The 22,805-nt window shown below is 43.7% G+C and overlaps 1 protein-coding gene across 1 annotated transcript in view; it reads left to right on the top strand.

Annotated features, from left to right (window-relative positions):
- MYOM2 (myomesin 2) overlaps positions 1-22,805 on the top strand; it is an 81,687-nt gene that overhangs the window by 5,551 nt on the left and 53,331 nt on the right. The window contains exons 2-6 of the mRNA XM_083495808.1: positions 6,192-6,322; positions 8,278-8,421; positions 15,199-15,340; positions 15,474-15,631; positions 17,802-17,894. Coding sequence (XP_083351934.1) covers positions 6,219-6,322; positions 8,278-8,421; positions 15,199-15,340; positions 15,474-15,631; positions 17,802-17,894 — 641 coding nt within the window. The 5' untranslated portion in view covers positions 6,192-6,218. The remainder of the gene's footprint in view (positions 1-6,191; positions 6,323-8,277; positions 8,422-15,198; positions 15,341-15,473; positions 15,632-17,801; positions 17,895-22,805) is intronic.

The following is a 22,805-nucleotide window of genomic DNA, read 5'->3' as shown; positions in this document are numbered from 1 at the left end:
AAGGCACATACTTCCATGTAACTTGTTTAGGAATTGACTTTAGGGGTTCTTAGAAGCGTCCTTAGGAATCGACAGAATACATCTTAGGCTAAATCAGCAACTAAAAGTCAGAACCTGTGATGTGGCACTGCACGAGTAATACTAGAGAGTTGCATTGAACTGACTGGGTTCAAAGACTTCCAAAATGTTTAATATGACTATAGTCTTACGGTATAGAAAGTCTACCTGCTACACCTGGACTTGTTTTGATTAATGTCTGCAGGAGACTTTGTGGATATTTAAGTTATAGATAGTAAAATCTTAATAAGTATTCATAAAGGAAACAGTTTATAAGAAGTAAATAAGGTCAGATATAGGGTAAAGGAAGTCTTTTATTTGGTTGTTTGTATTGTTGCATGTTATGCTCACTGTATGTTATGTTCATGTTCAAGAAAGAAAGAAAGTCTACATGCTACAGACATTATTGGAAACAAGATATATATTTATAAGAATATATTTTATATATAAATATTTATAAGAATATGTCAGACCCATCTTTCTTCTGAACTGAAATCCTTGTTTGTGTACAACAAAATAGCTGGTAACGAAATCTGCAGCCTTAACCATGTCTGTGTAGAAATACATCCCATTGAATTCAATGTTGCTTCCTCCCAGATATGCGGAGTTGGGATTGCAGCCTATTTATATCTGCTTATGCTAGGCAGGAGTCTGAATATGTGAGCTATTTTGAGGTTCTGGCTAGATTTTATTGGGCTCTTGAAAATTCTGCTCATTTCATTGCCCTTCTGCATGTGGCCCCCACAAAAGAATCAAGGGAAGCAGCGGATCTTCTCTGTTTCTCAGAGGACCTTGCAGCATCTCCTCTTGCAGCAGTCTGAGGCTTATACCCACCATACACTTAAAGCACTTGACTTCCCCAAAGGATCATGGGAAGTGCAGCTTACCTTTCACAGAGCTGCGATTCCCAGCTCCCAGGACTCTTTGGGGGAAGCCATATGCTTTAAATGTAGAGCACACATGATGCCTGAGAAATGCTTCTGAGGACCCTGTCTCTCACAGAGAGTCAAGTACCTATCAAGTTCCTCCTTTAGTGAGAGTAAGACTCAGATGTGGTATCCCTGTGGATGCTGACCTAAGTAAGATCTTGAAGTTCTGGCCCAGGGTTCTTTTCAGACTTTGGCCACCTCTGTAACCCAATCACCTCTAGTGGGGAATGCTATGTATGTCCCGCTCCTTATAGCAGCGTGACCCACACGCTTAGGACAGGAAGTGAGGACCTCTTCCATCCAATTACAATTTCAGGTGGACTTTGGACAGGCAGGATGCAACCATGCGCACTAGGGTTTGGCCAGGACACTACACCCTCACAAAAAGCAGTCAGCTGGATTTTGACTAAGCAGAAATAGACAGGGTTTGTGCTAGCACAGGGAATTCTTTTAATGCCTGGGATTGAGCTGAATGCTAATTCAGTAGGAAGTCTCCCACGGTCAGAAAGCGGTGGGCGACGTTGCTTCCAGAAGCTTTCCCATATCACTCATGCCCAAACCCAACCAGGCATTATGACGACGGTGATTTAAACAGCACTTAAAATGAGCCGAGTGCTTTTGCAGGGAATTAAAAACGACAAGCTCCCTTTCCTGAAGACTCATCATCTGAACACAGATGAGACTTAAGAGGGAAGGGGGTGACGGAAAGGTGAGGCGAATATGTGAAATAATGCATCATTTATAAAGCATGGGGTTTTCGTGGGTGAGCTATCGTTCCGACTTAATAGAATTTCCCTTCCTTTGCAAAAAGAAAGAAAGAAAGAAAAAAGGCTGGCTTCTGACAGATGGCAACTGGAAGGTGCATTTCCTTTAGTGGCTCTGCAGACACCATTTTATTGCACATTCAGAATGAGTTGTGCTTGTGGTGCTATCTGGGTGGGCACAAATGACCCTGTTAGTACCGTTTGCACTTTCAAATGTCTTGGGACAGCCATACTGCTTCATTCCCAACCAGTGCTTATCCCATAGCTTCCAGCTGAAATCCCATAATGTTTTATATGGAATTGTTCAGGTTTATTTTCATCCCAATTTTGTCGCACCCTTAGCTTTCTGAATAGAAATTCAGGTGTAGCAAACTGAATCAGAACAAATCCATCACTAAGGCACTATTATTGTGAGTCGAAGCTTTATGATGAAATAAGATACATTGACACTGGTGGAGGAAGAGGAGTGCGGGGGGAGCGCACCGCCCCCGGCAGCGCAATCCTGGTGAGGTGCTATCGCGACTGCCCCCCACATGCGCTGGGCGCCATGCCCCACAGTCGATGAGCCCTGCCCCCAGGATACGTGCCAGCCCCACCCCCACCTGCTCTCTGCTCTCTTCTGGAGCATGAAGCTCTGCCACTGCACATGGACACCAGTATTTTAGGTTAATGGGCTAAAAATGGCCACAACTTTATTTGTTACAGAATGTGAGTGGTATTGGCTTAGGCATTGGATCTGAACAGACTATACTTCACTCCAACAGGCTGAGCCACTGTCCCGCGTTTGCTTAAGAGCGGCAAATCACATCCCCCAGCCAACTGCTGGATTGGTTGGCTGAGGGCATGATGCAGGCCCGGGACTTCCTGTGACGCAGTGGGCCATCCACACCCCCTGCGAAGCATGGGAAACAAGACCCGTTCACAACTCCTCCCCTCGGGGAAGAGGAGAGGCTTTGGGTCAATAACATGCCGTAGAAAACAACCTCAACAAAACAGCAGTGTGGAAGGACCTGTGAGTGTCCTTTCCTTTGACACTCGACAGTTGTTCCAAATGCAGGTCCTCCAGCAGCACAAAGTAGACAAAGCTGTGGGTGGGCTCAGGCCAGCTGACGACTGAGCATTTTTTCTGTACTGAGAAAGATGAAGCAATAATCTCATGAGATGGATGTGTGCCTTGCTGCAAACTGAGAATATTTCAATGAAGTTGAAGAAATTAGAATACTGTTCCATATGACAAGGAGTGTGGACGAATGTAACCGCAACACTCATGGAGCTCTGAGGCATCTGAAGGGAGTGTGGCAATAGACAGAAGACTAGTGTGTATTTATTGCAATGGTTTATATTCTAGCTCTCAGAAAACTAATTGATCCAAAGTGGCCTATGAGTGGCCTTTTTTTTAAAAAAAACAACAACCCCACAATAAACAATATCAAGATAGAAAAAATCATCAGGACCCTGCTCATAGAGGAGTTGATGTTAGGTGACCTTGGTGGTGATGGTGGGGTAGAGAGAAAGTCCAGCTAGAGGAGACTTTGAGGAGGCTATTGCTGGTATTTTTTCTTCCTCCTGGAAAACTTTCCATAGGACTACTGAAGGGGGAGGACTGTAGCTCAGTAGCAGAACATCTACTTTGAATGCAGAAGGTCCCTGCATCTTCAGGTAGGACTGGGAAGAAAACCTTGCCTGAAATCCTGGAGGCTCTGTCAGTCAGTTCAGATGATACTGAGGTAGTTTGGCCAATGGTCTAGCTGTTCTATGATGGTAAGAACATCCCTGTACGGGAGGGAGGAGGCAGTCCAGCTGCGACAGGCTCTGGTATGGTTTGCCTTCATAATGTCCCTTCTGTGACCTGCTGCTTAATAGAGAACAATGGATCATTTCAGTGCTTGATAGGATGTAGTGATGGTGTTTCTGGAGAAGAGTTCAACAACAGAGAATGGTCAATCATATCAAAATAAGACATTACTGAAATAGCAAAGTTATACCGCTCCTCTCAATTGCTATGAGAAGAAAAGCAAATAATATTCCTAAAAGATTCCCAAATGCTCTATGTAATTGAAATGTCTTATTCACCCCACAGAACTGGTGGGATTATATTAGCTAGTGGTGAGACAAAATCCTGTGCCTTTCAATGCTATAAGGGCCACTAAAATGTAATACAGTGGTGCCCCGCAAGACGAATGCCTCGCAAGACGGAAAACTCGCTAGACGAAAGAGTTTTCCGTTTTGGAGGTGCTTCGCAAAACGAATTTCCTATGGGCTTGCTTCGCAAGACGACAATGTCTTGCGAGTTCCTGCTGTTTTTTCCCCCTTTCCCCCCTTTTTCTAAGCCGCTAAGCCGCTTATCAGCTGATCCGATCAGCAGATAAGCCGCTAAAAGCCACTAATAGCGCTAATAGCGCTAATCCGCTAATCCGTCAAGACGAAAAAACCGCTAGACGAAGAGAATCACAGAACGGATTATTTTCGTCTTGCGAGGCACCACTGTACATTTCTTGGGTGGAAAGTATTTCACTGTTGGAAAAAGCATGAAACTTGTGCAGGCAAACCAGAACTGATATTATTTTGTCACATTAATTGCAGACCTGAGCTGCAATTATTCAGAATTGGCTGTTATATGGGGGGGGTATTGGATTGCTTTTGATCTTTGCTCTTGTTTTACTATGTATTTGTGTCCTCATTTTGTATTTTATGCTGTGAACCACCCTGTGATCTTTGGATGAAGGGCGGTATATAAATTGTAACAACCACAGAAGCAATATATGGAAAAACACTGAACGCCCCACCCCGAGATGAAACCTTTGGGGCTAAAACCCTGTGAACATAAAACAATTAATTTAATCAGAAATATGGGCCTCTTGGGCAAGCAAGAGTTAATTGATCTGTCTAAGCAGAAAGAGACACCCACGAGAAGGCTGTACCTCTTTCTGACATATGTCGAATGGAGCAAAGTTATAATGTGCTAATCGAGCAATGACTCTGCCAGGATATAAATATGGTCAGTTTGGAAATGCATTTTACATTTTGGTTTGTTGCCAATGTCACTCTCTTAATAAACCTTGTCCCTTCTGGACCATGCAGCTGCCTTTGCAGGCTCTGTGTCTGATTGTTTGTCTCTCTGAATGCTTCTTTCAATGAAGGTTGAACCCCAAAGGGACTTGGGTCAGCTACCACTTTCTCAAAGGGACACAGAGATTCCCCCCCCCTCTCCTGGGAAGCCATGGCTTTAATATTTGAAATGGCCCCATGAAGGCTGGGTGCCTTGCATGCATGTTCATTATCAGGCAGCCCTGATCCAGCTAGATGGTAGCAGATGACCTTGTTGTTCTATTGCTTCCAGTGGAACCTGTAGCCCAATTCTTTGTAGTCAGTGAGGATCATTCCCAGGTAAGAGTCTGTAAGCTTCCAGTCTTTAGGTGGATTGGGGCTACTGATTATAGTAGTGGGTGGCTAGCCTGCAGGCCTTATCTATCCTCCCCCCAGAAAAAAGATCTGCTGCAGCCCCAGTCATCATTTTTAATTTCTGCTAAAAATACTGATTCCTGGTGTAATACCATGATACCAAACAATTTTCTCAGTTTTCATTTTTTTAAAGATAGAAATGCCATTTATGTTGTGAATTGCCCTGTGATCTTTGGATGGTATACAAATTTAAATAAATAAATAACATCAAGCACATTTTAACTCAATTTAATAATGGATAAATGATTTGAAAGAGTGTAAAATAGCTGATGGGGGAAGCCATTAGGAAGTCAGCCTTAAGAACTGAAGTTCTCATCACATCCACTTTGACATGTGGGCCTCTGGAGGGTGGACAACAGTTCCTTGACTGAAAAAAAGCTAAGCTCCCTGGTCTATAGCATTGTAATATGCACATGTGAATGCTCCTTCTGAGATGGCTTGCTGTCGTGAAAATTTTGCATCAGCTGCTGTCAGTTCAAATGCCGTATTTTTCATTGTAGACGCTAAGCGTTGAGAACTCAAGTGATGTGAGATTGAGGCTAGTTCCAAAGTGGCCCACGTGCATTCATCCCGATAATTCAATTCCATATGAAAGGGATGAGGAACCAGTGGTTCTCCAAACATTCTCTATCAGCCTCAGCCAGCTAGGACAAATGTCAAGGATAACAGAAGTTGCAGTCCAACAATATCCAGAAGGTTATACGTTCCCCATCCCAGCTGTACATTTTATGTGGTAGTACATCTCATTGAATGCAGTGGGACTTACTTGCAAGTAAACCTGCATAGGGCTTATCTGCATGTCTCCTAGCACATGATCCTAAATATTCAGTCCATATATTTGTTAGTATCTTCCATCATGTTAATTGACAGAGTAGTCTAACACGATCTGTTGCTGCCCATTCAAGCTCCAGAATTTAAGAGAAACAACAAAGGTTCTGAAAGCCCCAGGTAAATAGGATTGTCACTGTTTAATTCACAGGAGCAGTGAGTGGTAGCAGATTCCAAGATGTCGTCTACAGTGCCATTCTATCAAAGGAGGCACAAGCACTTTGACCAGTCCTATCGCAATATTCAGACGAGGTATTTGCTTCAGGAATATTCAGCAAGAAGGTAAGTGCCATACTTCTGGGTCTGGGTGAAGCCCAGGGTGGTGGGGCCAAAGCATGATAAATTCACTATCAACAGAGGACAACCACTCGGGATTTAAACAGGCTACAACTTTATTGATTACAGGCTTTGGCACAGGCATTGGATATGTATCCTGAATCAACCAACCCATCTGCTGGTTGATTAATCAGCAGGGTTAACCAAAGTTAAGGATCACCCTATGATGTACATCAAATCAGGGCACAAGTTGTACACGGTGGGTCTAATGGCTCAGTCCTAAGATGCGCATCTGAGCCAACAGATTTGATTTTATTTATTTTCCAACAACATGTATATATATATATATACACACACACAAACGCACACTCGCAAAACCAGATGACAGAGGAAAAGTAATACAGAGTTTTGCAATAAAATAATAATAGCAAACCAGTGTACCAAATGACAATCGTGCTTCACTGAACAGCAAATGGTTTTTAAAGTAGCCCTGCCATAACAAAGAATGAGAAGCTGGAGGGTTATGGGATCTGCCTCACTCTCCTGGTGTTGACTGGAAATGTTGGTGTCATATTGGATATATGAGAAGCTTGACTTGTCCCTGTGCAAATAGTTAAGAGAGGTGAATGGAAAAGCTGTGACCTTCAGGTCATGCTGAAGAACTGGGAGAAGTATAATGATACATTTTTGCAGTGCACAGCCTCACCACAACAGTCCATATAGCTGTGTCTTGAGAAGAGTCCAAAACGGAGGCAGCAATGTTCATCCATTATTATATACATGTGCAAACAATGCGTTACATTGTAGTATATCCATTTTATTAGGAGCAGCATGACTGTGATTCTGTGCATAGTTTTCTGGGAGCAAACTCTGCGAGTGTTTACTTTTGACTGCTTAGTCTCAGCTTGTAAAACACCTTGAGTTTCAACCAAAGATTTTCAGCCAGCTAAAATGCAATATTTAGCTTTTAAAAAGAAATACAAATTTTTACCAGCTAAACTGATAGTAGGAAGCAGGAACCACATCAAAGAAACAGAGAGAAGTATCCAGCCTTTGCTGGATTATTTTCCTCCTTCTCCAACTTCCTCTAAGCTGTCACAAAAGCAATGTGAAAACCTCATGTCAGGGAACTGACATCAGAGCGAGAGGTGAAGGGGAGGCTCACAGATTCTGCCAGCGAAGGACCCAGCAGCAGGGGGAGAAATGGCTCAGTAGAGGGGGAAGCTAATCAGCGCAACACCAGGGAGAAAGGGGGGCAGATGGGGGAATCGGAGGGAGGGCTCCAGGACTCTTCACTGGACATCAGTGAGGAGAGCCCAGGTCCTCCGCTGCCCACGCCCTCCCTGCGCAGAAGACTCCCGCGCAGTGAGAGGAGGAGGAGACTGGGTGTCAAACAACTTTTATGTTGGAAGAGGTTCAAGAAACGCCCACTGACGGATTCTGCCAGCGATTGAGGCAGCCGCGATGAGCAAGGGCTGTGCAATCAGAAAGGTTTAACAAGGCAAATTAGCCTAGAGAGGCACGAGTAACTCATAGCCATTACACCTCATTATCACTTTGTTCACTCGGTGGTGTTAGGCAGGTCCACTCAAGTTACTTTTTCCTCCAGCAGATGCCATCATTGTTCCTGTTCTGAAAGAAAGTCACGGAGCTGCATTCATCTGTGCTTTCCCTTCACCATAGTACTGGAGCATCTGTCTTAAGGCTTCTGTTAGCGAAGAGGAGCTTGTTAGGTTCTCAGTTCAAATTCTGTTACCTCTCTAGTCTGAAACAACAATGACCTTTTATTGCCATTTGGATAACTTCTCCCCCTCCATTTTAGCAACTGGGCAAAAGAAAATCTGAAACGTATTTCATTTATGCAAGTCAACCAATGACTAGTTTTTTGATTTCTCCAGAAAGACATGGAAATCTTAACACTGCGTTATCGTAAAAGTTGTTATCATTGCTTTGCATATAAGGGCTGCTTCCAGACAAGCTGCTTCTAGACATGCTGTTTCCTATTCTGCACCTGCCGATGTGGGAAGGACAACGTGTCGCTTGTGTGCCAGGAGACTTCATCATGTCTCCTCTGAAGAGGAGTTACACGAATCCCAGGCAATGAGGTAAAGCTTTCTTCAGCCAGGATATAAAAGTCAGGAAAGTGATGGTGGAAAAGACTAAGTGATTCATAGGAAGCTGTCTTATACCAGGCCAGACTATTCATCCATCTAGCCCAGTATTGTCTCTTCAGGTTCCTTTTAATTGCTGATGCCCAAGATTGAACCTTGGAGCTTCTATAAACAAAGCATGTTGCCTACCATGGAGCTATAGTCCCTCCCTTAATCACTACCCTATTGATTGGCTGAGCTGTCTAAGAATGGTGCAAATGCCATTGGCTAAGGTTCTCAGACCACCAATGGGAAACCTCAGGCCTGAAGGCCAGATGCAGACCTCTCTGTCTGTCCCTTGGAGCTCTCTGTGGGCCACACCCCCTCTTCAGGCCACACCCCTCATGAGCTCTGCTTTGCACTCCCTTTGAGTATTTTGGCTTCATTGTCTCCAACTCTGTTAATGCCTTTTCTTTTCTTCCTTGGATGGAGGATAGAGAAGGCTGCATGTGTGTGTTTGTGTAGAGACTAGCCTAATGTTCAAAGGTTTTGTTTTTTAAAATTTCATTGGTTGCTCTGCCAACTTTTGCTTATGGCCCAGAAAAAGTTTGCCTAGCCCTGCCACAGAGAGAGGCAGAGAAGCAGAAGGAAATAGGTAAAGGGGAGGAGAAGGAACCAGAGTCTGAGAAGGCAGGAGAAAGGGCAAGATAAGAGGGGAGTGTTGGAGGAGGAAAAATTTGATCCAAATGAATAAGGAGGAAAAGGGCAAAAGTAGGAATATGAGAGGACCAGCAGGAAGGAGGATGGGTATAGAAGAGAAATTTTAACACGGCCAAGAGCTGCAGTAGCAAGGAAGGGCGAAGTTCTCATTTTGATTTGAAATTCCAGTCCAGATCATTGACAGGGAGTTCCTAGTTTTCCGTTCAGTTTTCATATGTGTTGCCTTTGGGTCTCTGGCACCCAAGAATTGTGTTTTGTCAGGCACATCAGTAAATGTGGCTTTGGGGCATATTTATAATGGCCGACTACAGCATTCTCCCTACTTCCCCACTGAAGTCCTCAAACAGGAAAGGAAATCATTTCCTACGTTAAGAACTCTCAAAACCTCCTGAAACACCCATGAGGAGCAGTTTCGTTGGCAGAACTGTCAACATGACAAGATGCTTGTAGTGTCCTGGGCTCCTTATTAATTTATTAGGCCTGGAATACTGAAGCATTGAGTGTCTCGTAAATCTCATAGCTGACATATGCCCGTACTGAAAATAGATTTTAAAAATTGGATTAAGTATGAATCTGCACTGAAATGTGTGTGTGTGTGTGTGTGTGTGTGTGTGTGTGTGTGGAGTGTAAGCAACTGTGCTAAGTTCTTGCTAAAGGCCAAAACTATATGTTTGGGCAACTTACTCATAATATAGTTATCTTCCTCCCTTCCTATTTATCATCAGGGGAGCTTAAGGTGACATCTCAGTTTCAGCCGAGAGATGTACTCCTGTAATAAATATGCTGACAGCCCTGTTCCTGTTTTGTGTGAGTGGCTGTACGGCCACTGACGTATTGCACAACAAATACTCCCCAGGGACATGGACATGGCATGTCATGAAAGGTAGAGTTATAGAGAGATCGCCGTCCCTCTTCCTTTCAGACAAGTTAAGGGTCCCCAAGTGACCTGTTGGCAGCCCCTTGACATCACAGCGGGTGGAATATGAATGCTGATCTCGTTTTAAATAATAAATCTAAATTTGAAGATGTAGTCTATTCTGCTGCAAGGGACTAAGGGTGGTTTCCAACTATGTGGCTACTCAGAACAGACCCAGTGAAATTAATGGATGTAAGTTAGGCAACTTCATTAATTTCAGTGGGTTTTCTTAATTTCTAAGTAAGTCCAGCGTTGGATACAGAATGTAAAAAAACCCAGTACATGATTGCATATTACACCTTTGCAGAACGGTTGCCATTATTGTGCTACTCTGCTGTGATCAGCTGTCATGATGCATTAGAATTGGAACGCTTTAGATCACACAGAGAGGCTGCGTCAGATAGGTACTTCCCACCTTCGAATCAGCGGCCCCAGTGGAGAAGGGATGGAAGTACCCATAGGATTTGACCTACCAATGCCATATTAACAAACTAGTTGTCTATTCTTGGGGCAACCACACCACAGGAGTCCGATCAGTGATTTTAAAAAAGATGAACAACGGGGAGAATAATCTTATGTTAGGGATGAGAGAGAACGCCACCCATGGTGGAAGCTGAGGGTGGGAAGAAAAGGCAATTTTTACCACAATGGTTCTGGTGTTATCTCATTTTCCATCCTTTCAGGTTCCCTCCTATTGGTTCTTATGGGAGGGAAATTCAGTATGCTTCCTGGATTAAAGATTAAGACCTCCTGCAGGACCATGGCTTTGCCATTTTTTAAAAAAATGACCACGGGAGATCGTGATGTTGGATCTCCCATGGCACATCTACTTGGGTATATAAAACTATTCAGGCAGAAAAATAACAAAAGTCTAAGATGGGCTGCTCAAATCCCATTTTATTATCTCTCCAAGCACCCACCCTCAGCCCAGTTTCAACAGATGAATCTAAGAAGAGGTCTGCTGGACCATAGTCTCATATAGTTCAGCACCCCATTTTCACAGTGGCCAACCAAATGAGGAGCTCATAAGCAGGACCTAAGAGAAACACAACTCTCCCCACTTGTGATCTGCATCGGCTGGTATTCAGAGGCCTCCTGCCCCTGCCCTGGCTTGCTTCAGATTCAGTTAAAGGGACTGAGGCTTGCTAGCAATGACCTCATTCTCTGTAACTGGGAAAAATAACTGGGCTTTTTCAAGGCCTAAAGTAATGACATGAGTGTTTTTGACAGCTATTGGCTAAGGGTCAATGAAGGCCAAAGAAATAAAAGAGCAATTCTTTGTACAAAATCCATGGACTTATTTAAGAGACTTTTAGGTCTCCTTTTAGGACCATGACCTCACAAGGGAACTCCGTAAAACAGCAATAAAGTCTGACAACAATACAATTACCAATAACAACCCACATTTAAAGTGCAATCCTACACAAGGCTACTAGGAAGGAAGTCCGATGGACTTCAGCAGGGCTTGATTATCTTTCAGCAGCGTTGCTAACTGCATTATCAACCTATCTTCTCCCCCCCTCCACTTTCGGAAGCAGAACTAAGCAAAACAACGTGTATGAGCAATTTGGCAGATACAATAGAAGTCACAGGGCACTCTGTGTCGTTCTTAAAAGCACTCCACTCATGTTTGAAGGCTGAAACACAGCTTGAAGGACATATTATTGGAGAACCATCCTTAGCAGTGCCCTCCTTGAAATCCTTTTTTTCACTCAACATTTGAAACTAGGGCAACTGAGGGCATGGTGGGGAAAGTACGAGAGTGGCCGCAGGTATATGCCCTAGATGCCCTCAGTATAATGTGTGAGCAAATCTCATGGGGCTGTGCACTATACATGTGTTAAGTGACCTGTGTGATTGGGCACCCACCACCAAGGATCTGAGACAGAACCAGATTAAGACCTTCAGAGGCATTTCCAAGAGTTTGGTGCCGCCATATATATCTAATTCAAAATATAGGCACTAATAAACTGTACAGTAAGATGGAAAAAGATGTTTCTTTTTGTATACTTCCACTTGATTTAGATTTATTATTTTTATTATTGTGTGTGTGTGTGTGTGTGTGTGTGTGTGTGTATGTGTGTGTATATATATATATATATATATATGCAGGTTTTGGTGTCTTCGGGTGTCTTCCCGTGTAAGAGTTGGGGTGTCTAGGCGACGTTTCGACGAGGTCTCACTCGTCATCTTCAGGCTGGTGCTTTCGGCTTCTTGTTACTGGAACAGAGCAGGATCTCAGTGTTTGAGTTCCTATAAATACTGTTGAGGGGGTGTGGTGTATAGCCTCCAACGTTCTGGGCAGAGAGGAAGTTCCCAGGTTAGTGTGCCTTTTCTTCTTTTGTTCCTTAATTACTTGAGGGATATCTTGAGTGATTTCTTGAGTGATATTCTGAGTACCACTTAGGTGGGTCATTAAGTGTGGATTAGTTGCTAAAGCTTTCGTGTCTTGACCTCTTGAGCTTGTGAAGAGTTTTTCTGAGAAGATGGCTGTACTGCACTTAGTTGTGCTCTGGCTTGGCTTCGTGTATAGGGGCGAGCTGTGGTTTTGTGCCCTGTGCCAGCCAGATCTGTGTAGGGATTGCAGGGGGGTGCAGCATCCGGAGGTGCCACTCTGGTTTGGCTACTGGATGGTGTCTGTAATTTATCTGTGGAGAGGGTCTGGGTTTGGGTCTGGTGTGGTTGATTGGTGATGGCGTTCTGTGTGCCTCTGGTTCTGGTGTCGGTTTTTGTGGGGAGGGCTAATTTCCAGATGTCTGGCAGGCGGGACGTGTCGTCACGCTTGTTCATGTTGTGAGGGTGTTTCTCTATCTCGATGGCTTCCATGATTATTCTCTTGTGGTGATGTTCCATGTTAAAGAGCAATTTGGAATCTGCAAAATTAATTTCGTGTCCTGTTTCTTTCATGTGTTGGAAAAGAGAGGAAGTTTTTTCTTCTTTTTTGACGGCATTCTTGTGTTCTGCGATACGTGCATTTATTCGTCTGTTTGTTTGTCCAATGTACGTGGCTGGGCAGACTTTGCAGGGTATTTCATAGACCCCTTGGTTTTCCAACTGGATTTTATCTTTGGGGTTTCTGAGGATATTGGCTATTTTTTGGTTGGTGCAAAAGGCTGTTTTGATATTGTGTTTATGGAGGATTTTGCTAATTTTATCTGTAGTGCCCTTGATATAAGGAAGGAGGGCCATGCCATTGTTTTCTTCTGTGTCTTGGTTTTTGGGGGGTGTTTCTTTTTGGATTAGCTTCGTAACCCTGTTTTGCTGGTATCCATTGGCGATTAACACATTTGAGAGATTCTGTAACTCAGTTGTCAAGTGGTCTTTGTCAGCCAGGCGTTTGGTTCTGGAGATGAGAGTCTTGGCTACGGAGTTTATTTGTGCAGGATGGTGGTGTGATTGTGCATGTAAGTAGCGGTTGGTGTGTGTTTTTTTCCGGTAGATAGTGTGTCCTAGGGAGCCATCAGGTTTTTTGTAGATTAGGACGTCAAGGAAGGGAAGTTGGTTGTTGGCTTCTATTTCCATAGTGAATTGTATTTTGGGGTGTAGGCTGTTCTTTCCAACACATGAAAGAAACAGGACACGAAATTAATTTTGCAGATTCCAAATTGCTCTTTAACATGGAACATCACCACAAGAGAATAATCATGGAAGCCATCGAGATAGAGAAACACCCTCACAACATGAACAAGCGTGACGACACGTCCCGCCTGCCAGACATCTGGAAATTAGCCCTCCCCACAAAAACCGACACCAGAACCAGAGGCACACAGAACGCCATCACCAATCAACCACACCAGACCCAAACCCAGACCCTCTCCACAGATAAATTACAGACACCATCCAGTAGCCAAACCAGAGTGGCACCTCCGGATGCTGCACCCCCCTGCAATCCCTACACAGATCTGGCTGGCACAGGGCACAAAACCACAGCTCGCCCCTATACACGAAGCCAAGCCAGAGCACAACTAAGTGCAGTACAGCCATCTTCTCAGAAAAACTCTTCACAAGCTCAAGAGGTCAAGACACGAAAGCTTTAGCAACTAATCCACACTTAATGACCCACCTAAGTGGTACTCAGAATATCACTCAAGAAATCACTCAAGATATCCCTCAAGTAATTAAGGAACAAAAGAAGAAAAGGCACACTAACCTGGGAACTTCCTCTCTGCCCAGAACGTTGGAGGCTATACACCACACCCCCTCAACAGTATTTATAGGAACTCAAACACTGAGATCCTGCTCTGTTCCAGTAACAAGAAGCCGAAAGCACCAGCCTGAAGATGACGAGTGAGACCTCGTCGAAACGTCGCCTAGACACCCCAACTCTTACACGGGAAGACACCCGAAGACACCAAAACCTGCATATATATATATATATATATATATATATGCATGTATTTCCCTCCATTTATTGTGGGAGCCTTTTTTGTGGAACCTGGTTCAGCTGTGCCATATGGTCCATGGTAATCCCAGCAATGGAGCATTTCTGTGGTGCTCCCCGCTTCCCTTGATGCCCTAAGCACGTGATTATTTTGCTTAATGGTTAATCCTTCCTTGATCTGAGAGCTGGAGTAGTGCAGTGGAAAGACTCAGGTTCAAATCCGTACTTAGCTCACTGGTTGCTCTTAAGCCAGTCCCCAACCCTGTGGTTGGGGTGTGTGTTTTACTGCAAACGTACATGCTCTTCAAAGGAAAGGAGGGGTGCAAGTGTAATTGCATTACACGGTATATTAAATGTGAGTGGGTTATGCCCCTATGACCCTGCTCTCTTGCCAGGACCCTTTCAACCATCGTAGGTTGGGTGGAAAGGTTCAGCTAAGCCCCACATAAAGAAATGTCTCAGTGACATTGGTGGAGCCACTCCAGCCCAGCACCAATTAAGGTCTAATTAGGTCTAATTAGGTGAGCCACTCACAGCAAAGGAAGACGAGGAAGAAGAAGATGCTGGAATGCTTGTGCATCTGCCCCTCAAGATTCTTCTTGCATTATCATGGGAAGGGAAATAGTTCAGAGTACATAATCTGCATCTCCTTAATGCCACTAAGGAAACTCCATAGCCTTCATTTGCCTGCTGTAGAGTTTCAGTAACAACGTGAAGGCTTTGATGCTGGGTTCTTCTCATGCCGTTTCCCACCCCCCTCCTCTGGTCATTTCAGGGTTCAGGAGCAAAAGTCTCAGCACTGGAGCGAACAAAGAAGGATCCGCTTTGTCCACAGCTTGTCCGCTTTGGAGGAGGAGATGCGCACGGCCAGGCTCCTTGCCAGAGAACAACTGGACAGAATTGCCATACAGAGGATGGTACTGTAAGAGGGTCTTTGTCCCTTCCTTAGTTTGTGGGCCTGCTCAAGCACCTTCCATGCTAAGAGCCTCTGAACTGCCTAGTATTCCCCTTCTTCTGTTTATTTAATTTATTTCCCCTCTTGTGCTGCAGGTAGAAGAGAAGATGGCTTTGGAAAGGTATACCGTTGAAGAGACCATCAGCCGAGCCCCTGAAATTTTGGTGCGGCTTCGGTCTCACACAGTCTGGGAGAAGATGTCTGTCAGGCTTTACTTCACTGTCCAGGGATTTCCCACTCCTGTTGTTCAATGGTAAGGCTTTGACCCCTTTCCAGGAATCTCAAAATGGCGTGAGGCTTTACTCATTTGGGAGCTTCGGCTCAGCTATTAAGTGTCACATACATAATGGCTATGTTAAAAATGCTTTGTAATCCTCAAAGACATGCTGAATGGGTGCTTGTTAACATTGCAGTTAAAGGAACCGAAGGCCCCGTCTTTGTACTCCAGACATACACACAGTAGCTATTTTGGAGCACAAAAGCTGTGGCACACTGGCCTAACGGCTTAGAAAAGAAGGAGGGAAACCGCTCTACAAGTTTAAAACTCCTGCTGATTTTAATGGAGCAGCATAGCAGCCCAGGACTACAATTATTGCTTTACAATAAGAGTTAAATGCTACAAAGTCACCTAAGAAAATGTGAATCAACTGGAATGACTGGCGTGAGAGGTGGGGCAGGGAGCAGTGGAGCAAGGCGATCATTGTAGTAATCTAAATGAGGGTGGGCAGACTTTAGGCTTGTGGAATCTTTTTATTTTTAGGGGGGGTTATACTAAAACTCTTAAGGTCCACAAACTGGAACCTGGTACAGAAGACATACACTTTGATTCAAATAATTCTGAGTTCAAGACATTTTCAAGTACCAGAACTGGCTACACATCGGAAGCTCTCTCCCATTTCCACAGTAGAATTTGGGAACGGGGGAGTCATTGTGTTGCTGCCATTGTCAAGCAGTTGGAAGCTAGGAATCCTTGCCAATCCACTGCCAATATACCAGTAGATGCTGCTGTAGCTTCTCCCCCAGCCTTCTTCTAAACCTTCTCTAAGCTGCAAGTGAGTTGTCTAGGGTTCCCGCAAGAGAAGCACATCTTAATAAGAAGAAGTAACTATAAATCGCTCTCAGTGAGTCTGCCCATGCATGTTCACTGACAGTTCAGACATCACATGTGTGAAACAGCCTTCACAGATCAAACACTGTGGAATTTTCACATAATACAATCTTGGATCTCTTTTCATCTGAAGACGTTCATGTACTCAGCTCATAATCATCCAGTGATAAGTCAAAGAGTGAAGAGGCATTGGCAGCGTATCTACATGCCTAAATGTGCCTGTAGTCTAAGCTCCATTCTGTTGACTACAGAGAATGAGTGCCTTGATTTCTCTTTTGTAACCATCTCTTTCCTGGGAAACCTATTTTCTGTTTCATTATTTTAGTCATGACCTGTTTGTGGCTTAATATTATGTTTATCTTCAACTTTATATGAAATAATTAAGTCTGTGAGCAGTATTAGGGATATATAAGTAATGTATTTCCACTGTGTTTCACAGTAGCTAAAATGTTGCCTCCCCACTGTCCAGGGTTGCTATCCTGCCAGTTGATATGTATGTGAACGGTTCCATTTACCCCTTGCTACCTGTCATAGTAAGCTGCCTTACACTAAGACAATTGGTCTACCAGTATTGTCTATACTGACTTGTGGAAGCTCCAGGATTTCAGCATAAATCTTCTCTATCAGCTCTTGGAGCTACTGGGGCTAAACCTGAGGCCTTATGTATGCAACACAGATGCTCTACTGATGAGTTACTGTCCTCCTCCTTCCCCTGCCATTCTAAAGACAGATTTGGTAAGGGCTAGTGATGGAGAAAGACAGACGCTAGCATAAAGCCAAACAGGGAGGCACACAGTTAGTCTTGCTCTTCCAGATGTTTCAGGGAGAAATAGGATGTCCTATTGCACTGTAGGGAAGCTTACTGCATGATGGCTGTAATTCCATGGTGCAATAATCACATGCAGTCTCCCATTAGCATGACTATTTGCTTAGGAAGTTCTCCTGTGCCTTTAATAACTGTGCAGAAGAAGGAATGATTGCAGGATAGCTTATAAAGTTTCTAGGGGAGCTGGACTTAGATTCTCTGTTATGCAGCCATTAAAGTGACAGAAGGCCTGTCCTCCTGTGTGCTCAGCCATCCCATCTGGATTGAGCAGTGAGCCTAACTAAATGAGATTATGGACATCTATGTTCAATACACATAGTTTGTACATTTCCCCTACACCATCTATTCTATATACAGGCAGAAGGTCATTGAAACAGGGCAAACAGCTGGTGTTCTTACCGTTGTTTTGTCCTAAATGCCATCAAATTGCTCCTTGCTTACTGTTGCAATTTGTTTATTGGTGTGACCTGTCCTCTTTTCATGTGCTAGGTATAAAAATGAAGAACTGATTACTCCTGCAAGTGAGCCTGGGAAGTACACAATCGAAAGCAAATATGGGGTGCATGTCTTGGATATAAACCGGTAAGGATATCTTCTTCTTCTTTTTTGGGGACGTACGTTTATGTGAATAAAAGACCTCTATAAATCTAAAGTACTATGACTATGCCACAGCAACTATAGGGGGAGTCAGATGACCACCCCATGGATTCAGAAAACCTTGGCCACTTGTGTGATTGGTGCATGTGAAGGGACTGTACATGAGAAGAATCCTGATAGGGCTTGAATCCCCCATGTGGATGAGTTCTATGTGTGCATATCTACATGTGCATTGGGCACCAAACATATGGCATACCTGTCAACTGCCCTGAGGGGAAAAAATGGACATTTTGTTTTCCCCCATGAGAGCATGGTGGCTATTTGCTCTTGCCCGATGTCGGGCCAATATCTCACTCCAAGAAAGCATGTTTTCCAGGTCCGTGATCTTGCACGGCACCCTAAAACATGTGTTTTAGGGTGCTGGGCCCAAAGAACTGCTTTTTCATGTCTGCAATCTCATGTGGTACCCAAAAACATGTGTTTTGGGGCAACATGACTGAAAAAGTGGTTTTTCTGGGTCCATAATCTGGCGCAGGTCATGTGACTCACATGGGATTTCAGACCCGGAAGACGGTGTCCTGGATTTGAGGTGCATCACTTGGGAGGGTATGGCCACTATGATCATAGGGGAGAAAGAAGATCATCAGAACCTTCTAATATGTTACACAAGCCATTGGTCCTCTTAGATCTCTTAGACTAAGAAGGGAGGGAGTCTATTGCATTGGTAGGCACTGTAAAGTTCACAGTCTACTTGGACCATGACTTACCTGTAGTTAGTTGTTTCAAGGAAATATGGGCAAAGTATTTTCTTGTGAGTATGTGTGAGCCCAGGTGGAGACTTGCTTCAGGCAGAGCCTTGTGAAGGAGGGAGATGAAAACAGGAATGGCTGTCTGAATGCTATAGCACAACTTTTGGAAGTATTGACCCAGGCTGGTGGCAACACCATTTGGACTCCAAAACAGGCTGCAAAATAACCAGATAAATGTGTGGCTCTTACGTTGCTTGCCCCTGATCTAATGGAAATTGATGAAACAAATCCTCGATTTTACCAAGTGCAGGGAAAAACCTGCTGTAAACAGACAACACAAATGATTGTTTGGCCAGTCAGATAATTACAAATCGATCAGGCTGCTGTCTTTGGCGGTCAGCAGCAAATGCTGGCTGGAGTTTAAGTAGCCATAAGCCAATTTAAGGAAAGAGAATGCTAAAGAAGCGGGAGAAAAAAAGCTAAAATTGACTTTTATAATCATGGGAAATGCAAGCAAAGGCTAATGCTTCATTGTCTCATATCCACTTTCCATAGGAAGGATCGGGGGGGGGGATGTTATTTTTTTCTCCTAGAAATTATGCAGAAACCTGTCTAATAGCAGCTTGGAATCTGCCTGATTTAATGTTTGTATCTTTTTCTAGAACGGGTGATGGTCTTCTGTCCTTTTCCATTCAGGGAGATGATCTCCCCCTCTCCCCAGTATCTTTCCATGTTATCATTTATTCTGACTTCTTAGGAGTCTTGGGGTCAAATTGTAGATGTGATGGCATTTATGTCTTTAAGCTCTTGTGTGGTGGGAGCAGTAGCTAGCCTGGGTCTGTGATATGGGGAGAGAAGGCTTTCATCCTTTTATTCCAAGCTGGACCAAGGAGTAAAGCCCCCTCCTCATACCATAGTTCCAGTCTGGATATTTCCTCTCTTCATGCCAGTGGTTTATAAGCAAAGGCTAAAGGTGTGAATCCCATCACACTTAGTTTGCATCTGGAAAGGACAATAATCCCTGGAAAAGCCAGTGAATGAAGTCTAGATGCATTTGGCTGAAAGGGTCTTCTTCCAAGTGTCTCTATATCTGTGTGATTGAAGGTGTGCCTCAGGGAATTTGGACATGTCTTGAGATTGGATGTTTTTGGTGCCTATGCTTGTTTGCTTGGATGAAGAAGAGATCGAGGGGCAGGGAGTGGATGCATTTGGTGGTGCTAATGGAAAAGATGCTGCGTTAATGAATCGCTGAGAAACTTGCTGAATATATATATATTCAGGTGTGATCATTACTAATTAGCTGGGATAAATTAATGGGTACCAATGAGCAACTGTGCTGTCCAGTGGAGACGCTCTTTTTCTTTAATGGCTTTCTGAGGGCTTTTGTTCTCTTCTTTCCACGTCCATTTTCTTCTCTCTTACACACACCCTAATAAAACCACCCACTGAAACCAAATCCGATAGCTCAGTTGGTAGAGCATGAGATTCTTGATCACAGGGTCATGGGTTCGAATCCTACATTGGGCAAAAAGATTCCTGAATTGCAGGGGGTTGGACTAGATGACGCTTGTGGTCCCTTCCAACTCTACAATTCTATGATTCTATGACAGTGTCCGCCACATATTAGTAATACACCATTAACCGTGTGCATATGTTTCTTTTTTATTATTTTTACATTCATTCACTTGCCCCTCCTTTTCTCCAGTGAGCTCAAGGTGCTGTACAATGTTCTTTTTATCCATTTTTATCCTCACAACAACCCCTTGAAGCTGGTTAGGCTCAGAGTGTGACTGGTTCATTCAGCGAGCTTCATTGCCAAGGGGGCATCTGAATCTGGACATTCCCAGTTCTAGAATAAAACTCTTAAATATCACTCCAGACTGCTGCTTATTGCAGATTATGGTATGTAATTAATTGAATTAATTAACAGAGTCATACTGTTGCATCCGGAAAGGCACCTACAGCAACTTCTTCTACAGCTGATATTTAGTGCCCCTTCCCAAGTCTTTTGTGATGTAGTAATTTGGACATCAGCCCTTATAATCCCCATATTACAGAAAGGGGGAATATTTGGTGACAGCCAAGAAAAATAAGCCCGAGATCAGAAAAAGCTGAATGGAGTGCTTTGGGCGTTCCCTCTTGATATTCATTAACAATCTTTGGAATGGAAGGAGAATGAATTTTTTAGTGTTGCATCAAGGTGTGTATCTGTGCTTTGCACAATGCAGTTTGTACTCACTAGTATTCATGTATACTCTTGAATTATGATGTCCAACCACAAATTTTATTCCACAGTTTAACCCACTCCATCTTTCAGAAAGCCAGGCATTTGCATTCAGGTGAAGCTTACTGTCTATCATTCTTGTCCTGGACAAAAAAGGGAAAAAAAGGGAAAACTGATCATGGATTTCCATCACCTTCCTCTGCTTTCATTTAAAACAGGCATGGCCAAACTTGGCCCTCCAGATGTTTTGGGACTACAACTCCCATCATCCCTAGCTAACAGGACCAGTGGTAAGGGATGATGGGAATTGTAGTTCCAAAACATCTGGAGGGCCAAGTTTGGCCATGCCTGATTTAAAACTTTTGGTTTTTTTGGGGAAAAAATAACAACCCCACACAATTAGTGAATGAAGACCATAGTTATGAAGGAGATTCATGAACTGATCTTGCATCTGTTTACATTTTTTGCGAAAAGTAGTCCAGAGGAGGTGGGGTCTTATTAAGATTTGAAGATATATCCTGGAAAGTTGCAGACATCTCTAGTGTCATTTTTGGGTGGTGGTGGGGCTATAGAAGAGCTAAGATTCTCCGCCTATTTCAGTATTCTTCTCAGCTGTTCATGCCAATATGCTGAGCTTCTAGTCATCCGATACTTGGCCACTTCAAGAAGCTTAGGAATTTCTTGGCTGTCATCTTAGTGGTTCTCTGAAGCTTATGCAGAGAACTTTTCCTTCTGATGCAAGTGTGACATTTATTCCTATGAATATACTGGGTGCTCCTTGGCTCCAGTGGAAAAATTCTTAAGGAGCCAAAGATGTGGCATCACCCTATCATTTTTTTTAAAGCTGCAATTGGACACTGTTCCATCTGTCCATTTGCCTGTCTCAGAGGACTCTGACATCTGCACCAAAATCTAGTCTCTCCCCCCCCCCCCATTTTGGATCCATCAGCTCACTCTGTGTGGTTGTCTCTCTGTGTGTTTGTTTCAACAGCTAGGTGCTGCAGCGTTTATTTTCATATACTGTGGCCTTTCATATTCCTTTTCCTGGAATAAGCAGCAAAACAAAATGGCGTCTCTTTCCCATTCACTGCTTTTCAATTGGTCAGTGTTTCTACTTCCTATTGAAACCAGCAGCTGAGATCCCAATTTATTAAATCGTGCACCATATGTGAGATTTCACTTATCCGCAGCATTTATCCAGATATGAAGAACCTGTGACCATGCAAGACTTTTCTTCTGCCTGAGGCAGAAGAGCAAATGGTGCCCCATACCAATTGTACTCAGTATATGTGGTACCAAAAGCTGGTCAAATTATTTTGGTACCTGAGGCAAAACATCTCATAAGGACAACTCTTCCTCCCTGGGAATCAAAATACAACTAAAAAATTGAAATAACTAGTCATTTACTGCCCTTTCATGACACTCCAAGTCACAGACCAGAAGTGGCAGTATCACTCTGCCTAACAGTAAAATGAGGCTTGGTTGTTGTACTCCAGTTCCCATCAGCTCCAGCTAGAATGACCACTGGTCATGGATGATGGGAGTTATAGTCCAATATACTATGGAGGCTATAAGTTCCCCATTCCTGAATTATGATTTCTTATCCTCTACCTTTGAATTCATAAAATTAATTGATTTCAGATCTCCCATGCATATTATTCTGTGGTTTCTGCTGTATCATCTACTGTGGCAATACCCTCATTGACTGCTTAAGAAACCAGTTCCTCATGAACTGCTGCCACCCACATGAACCTGCCTGGGGAGATGAGGGATGAGGGAGCTGGCCAGGAACCCAGACAGCTGGCGGGGATACTCTAATCCTGGTGAAGGGATATCCCAATTCATTGGTTCCTCAGGATCATTGGCAATGTGGAGATCAGATGGGGGAGGGGTCCTGCTCCTTTGCTCCTCATTAGAGGAGGC

Source organism: Podarcis liolepis (assembly GCF_965112155.1).
Source record: "Podarcis liolepis genome assembly, chromosome: 3".
Lineage (NCBI taxonomy): Eukaryota > Metazoa > Chordata > Lepidosauria > Squamata > Lacertidae > Podarcis > Podarcis liolepis.
This window is presented reverse-complemented; position numbering and strand designations above follow the sequence as displayed.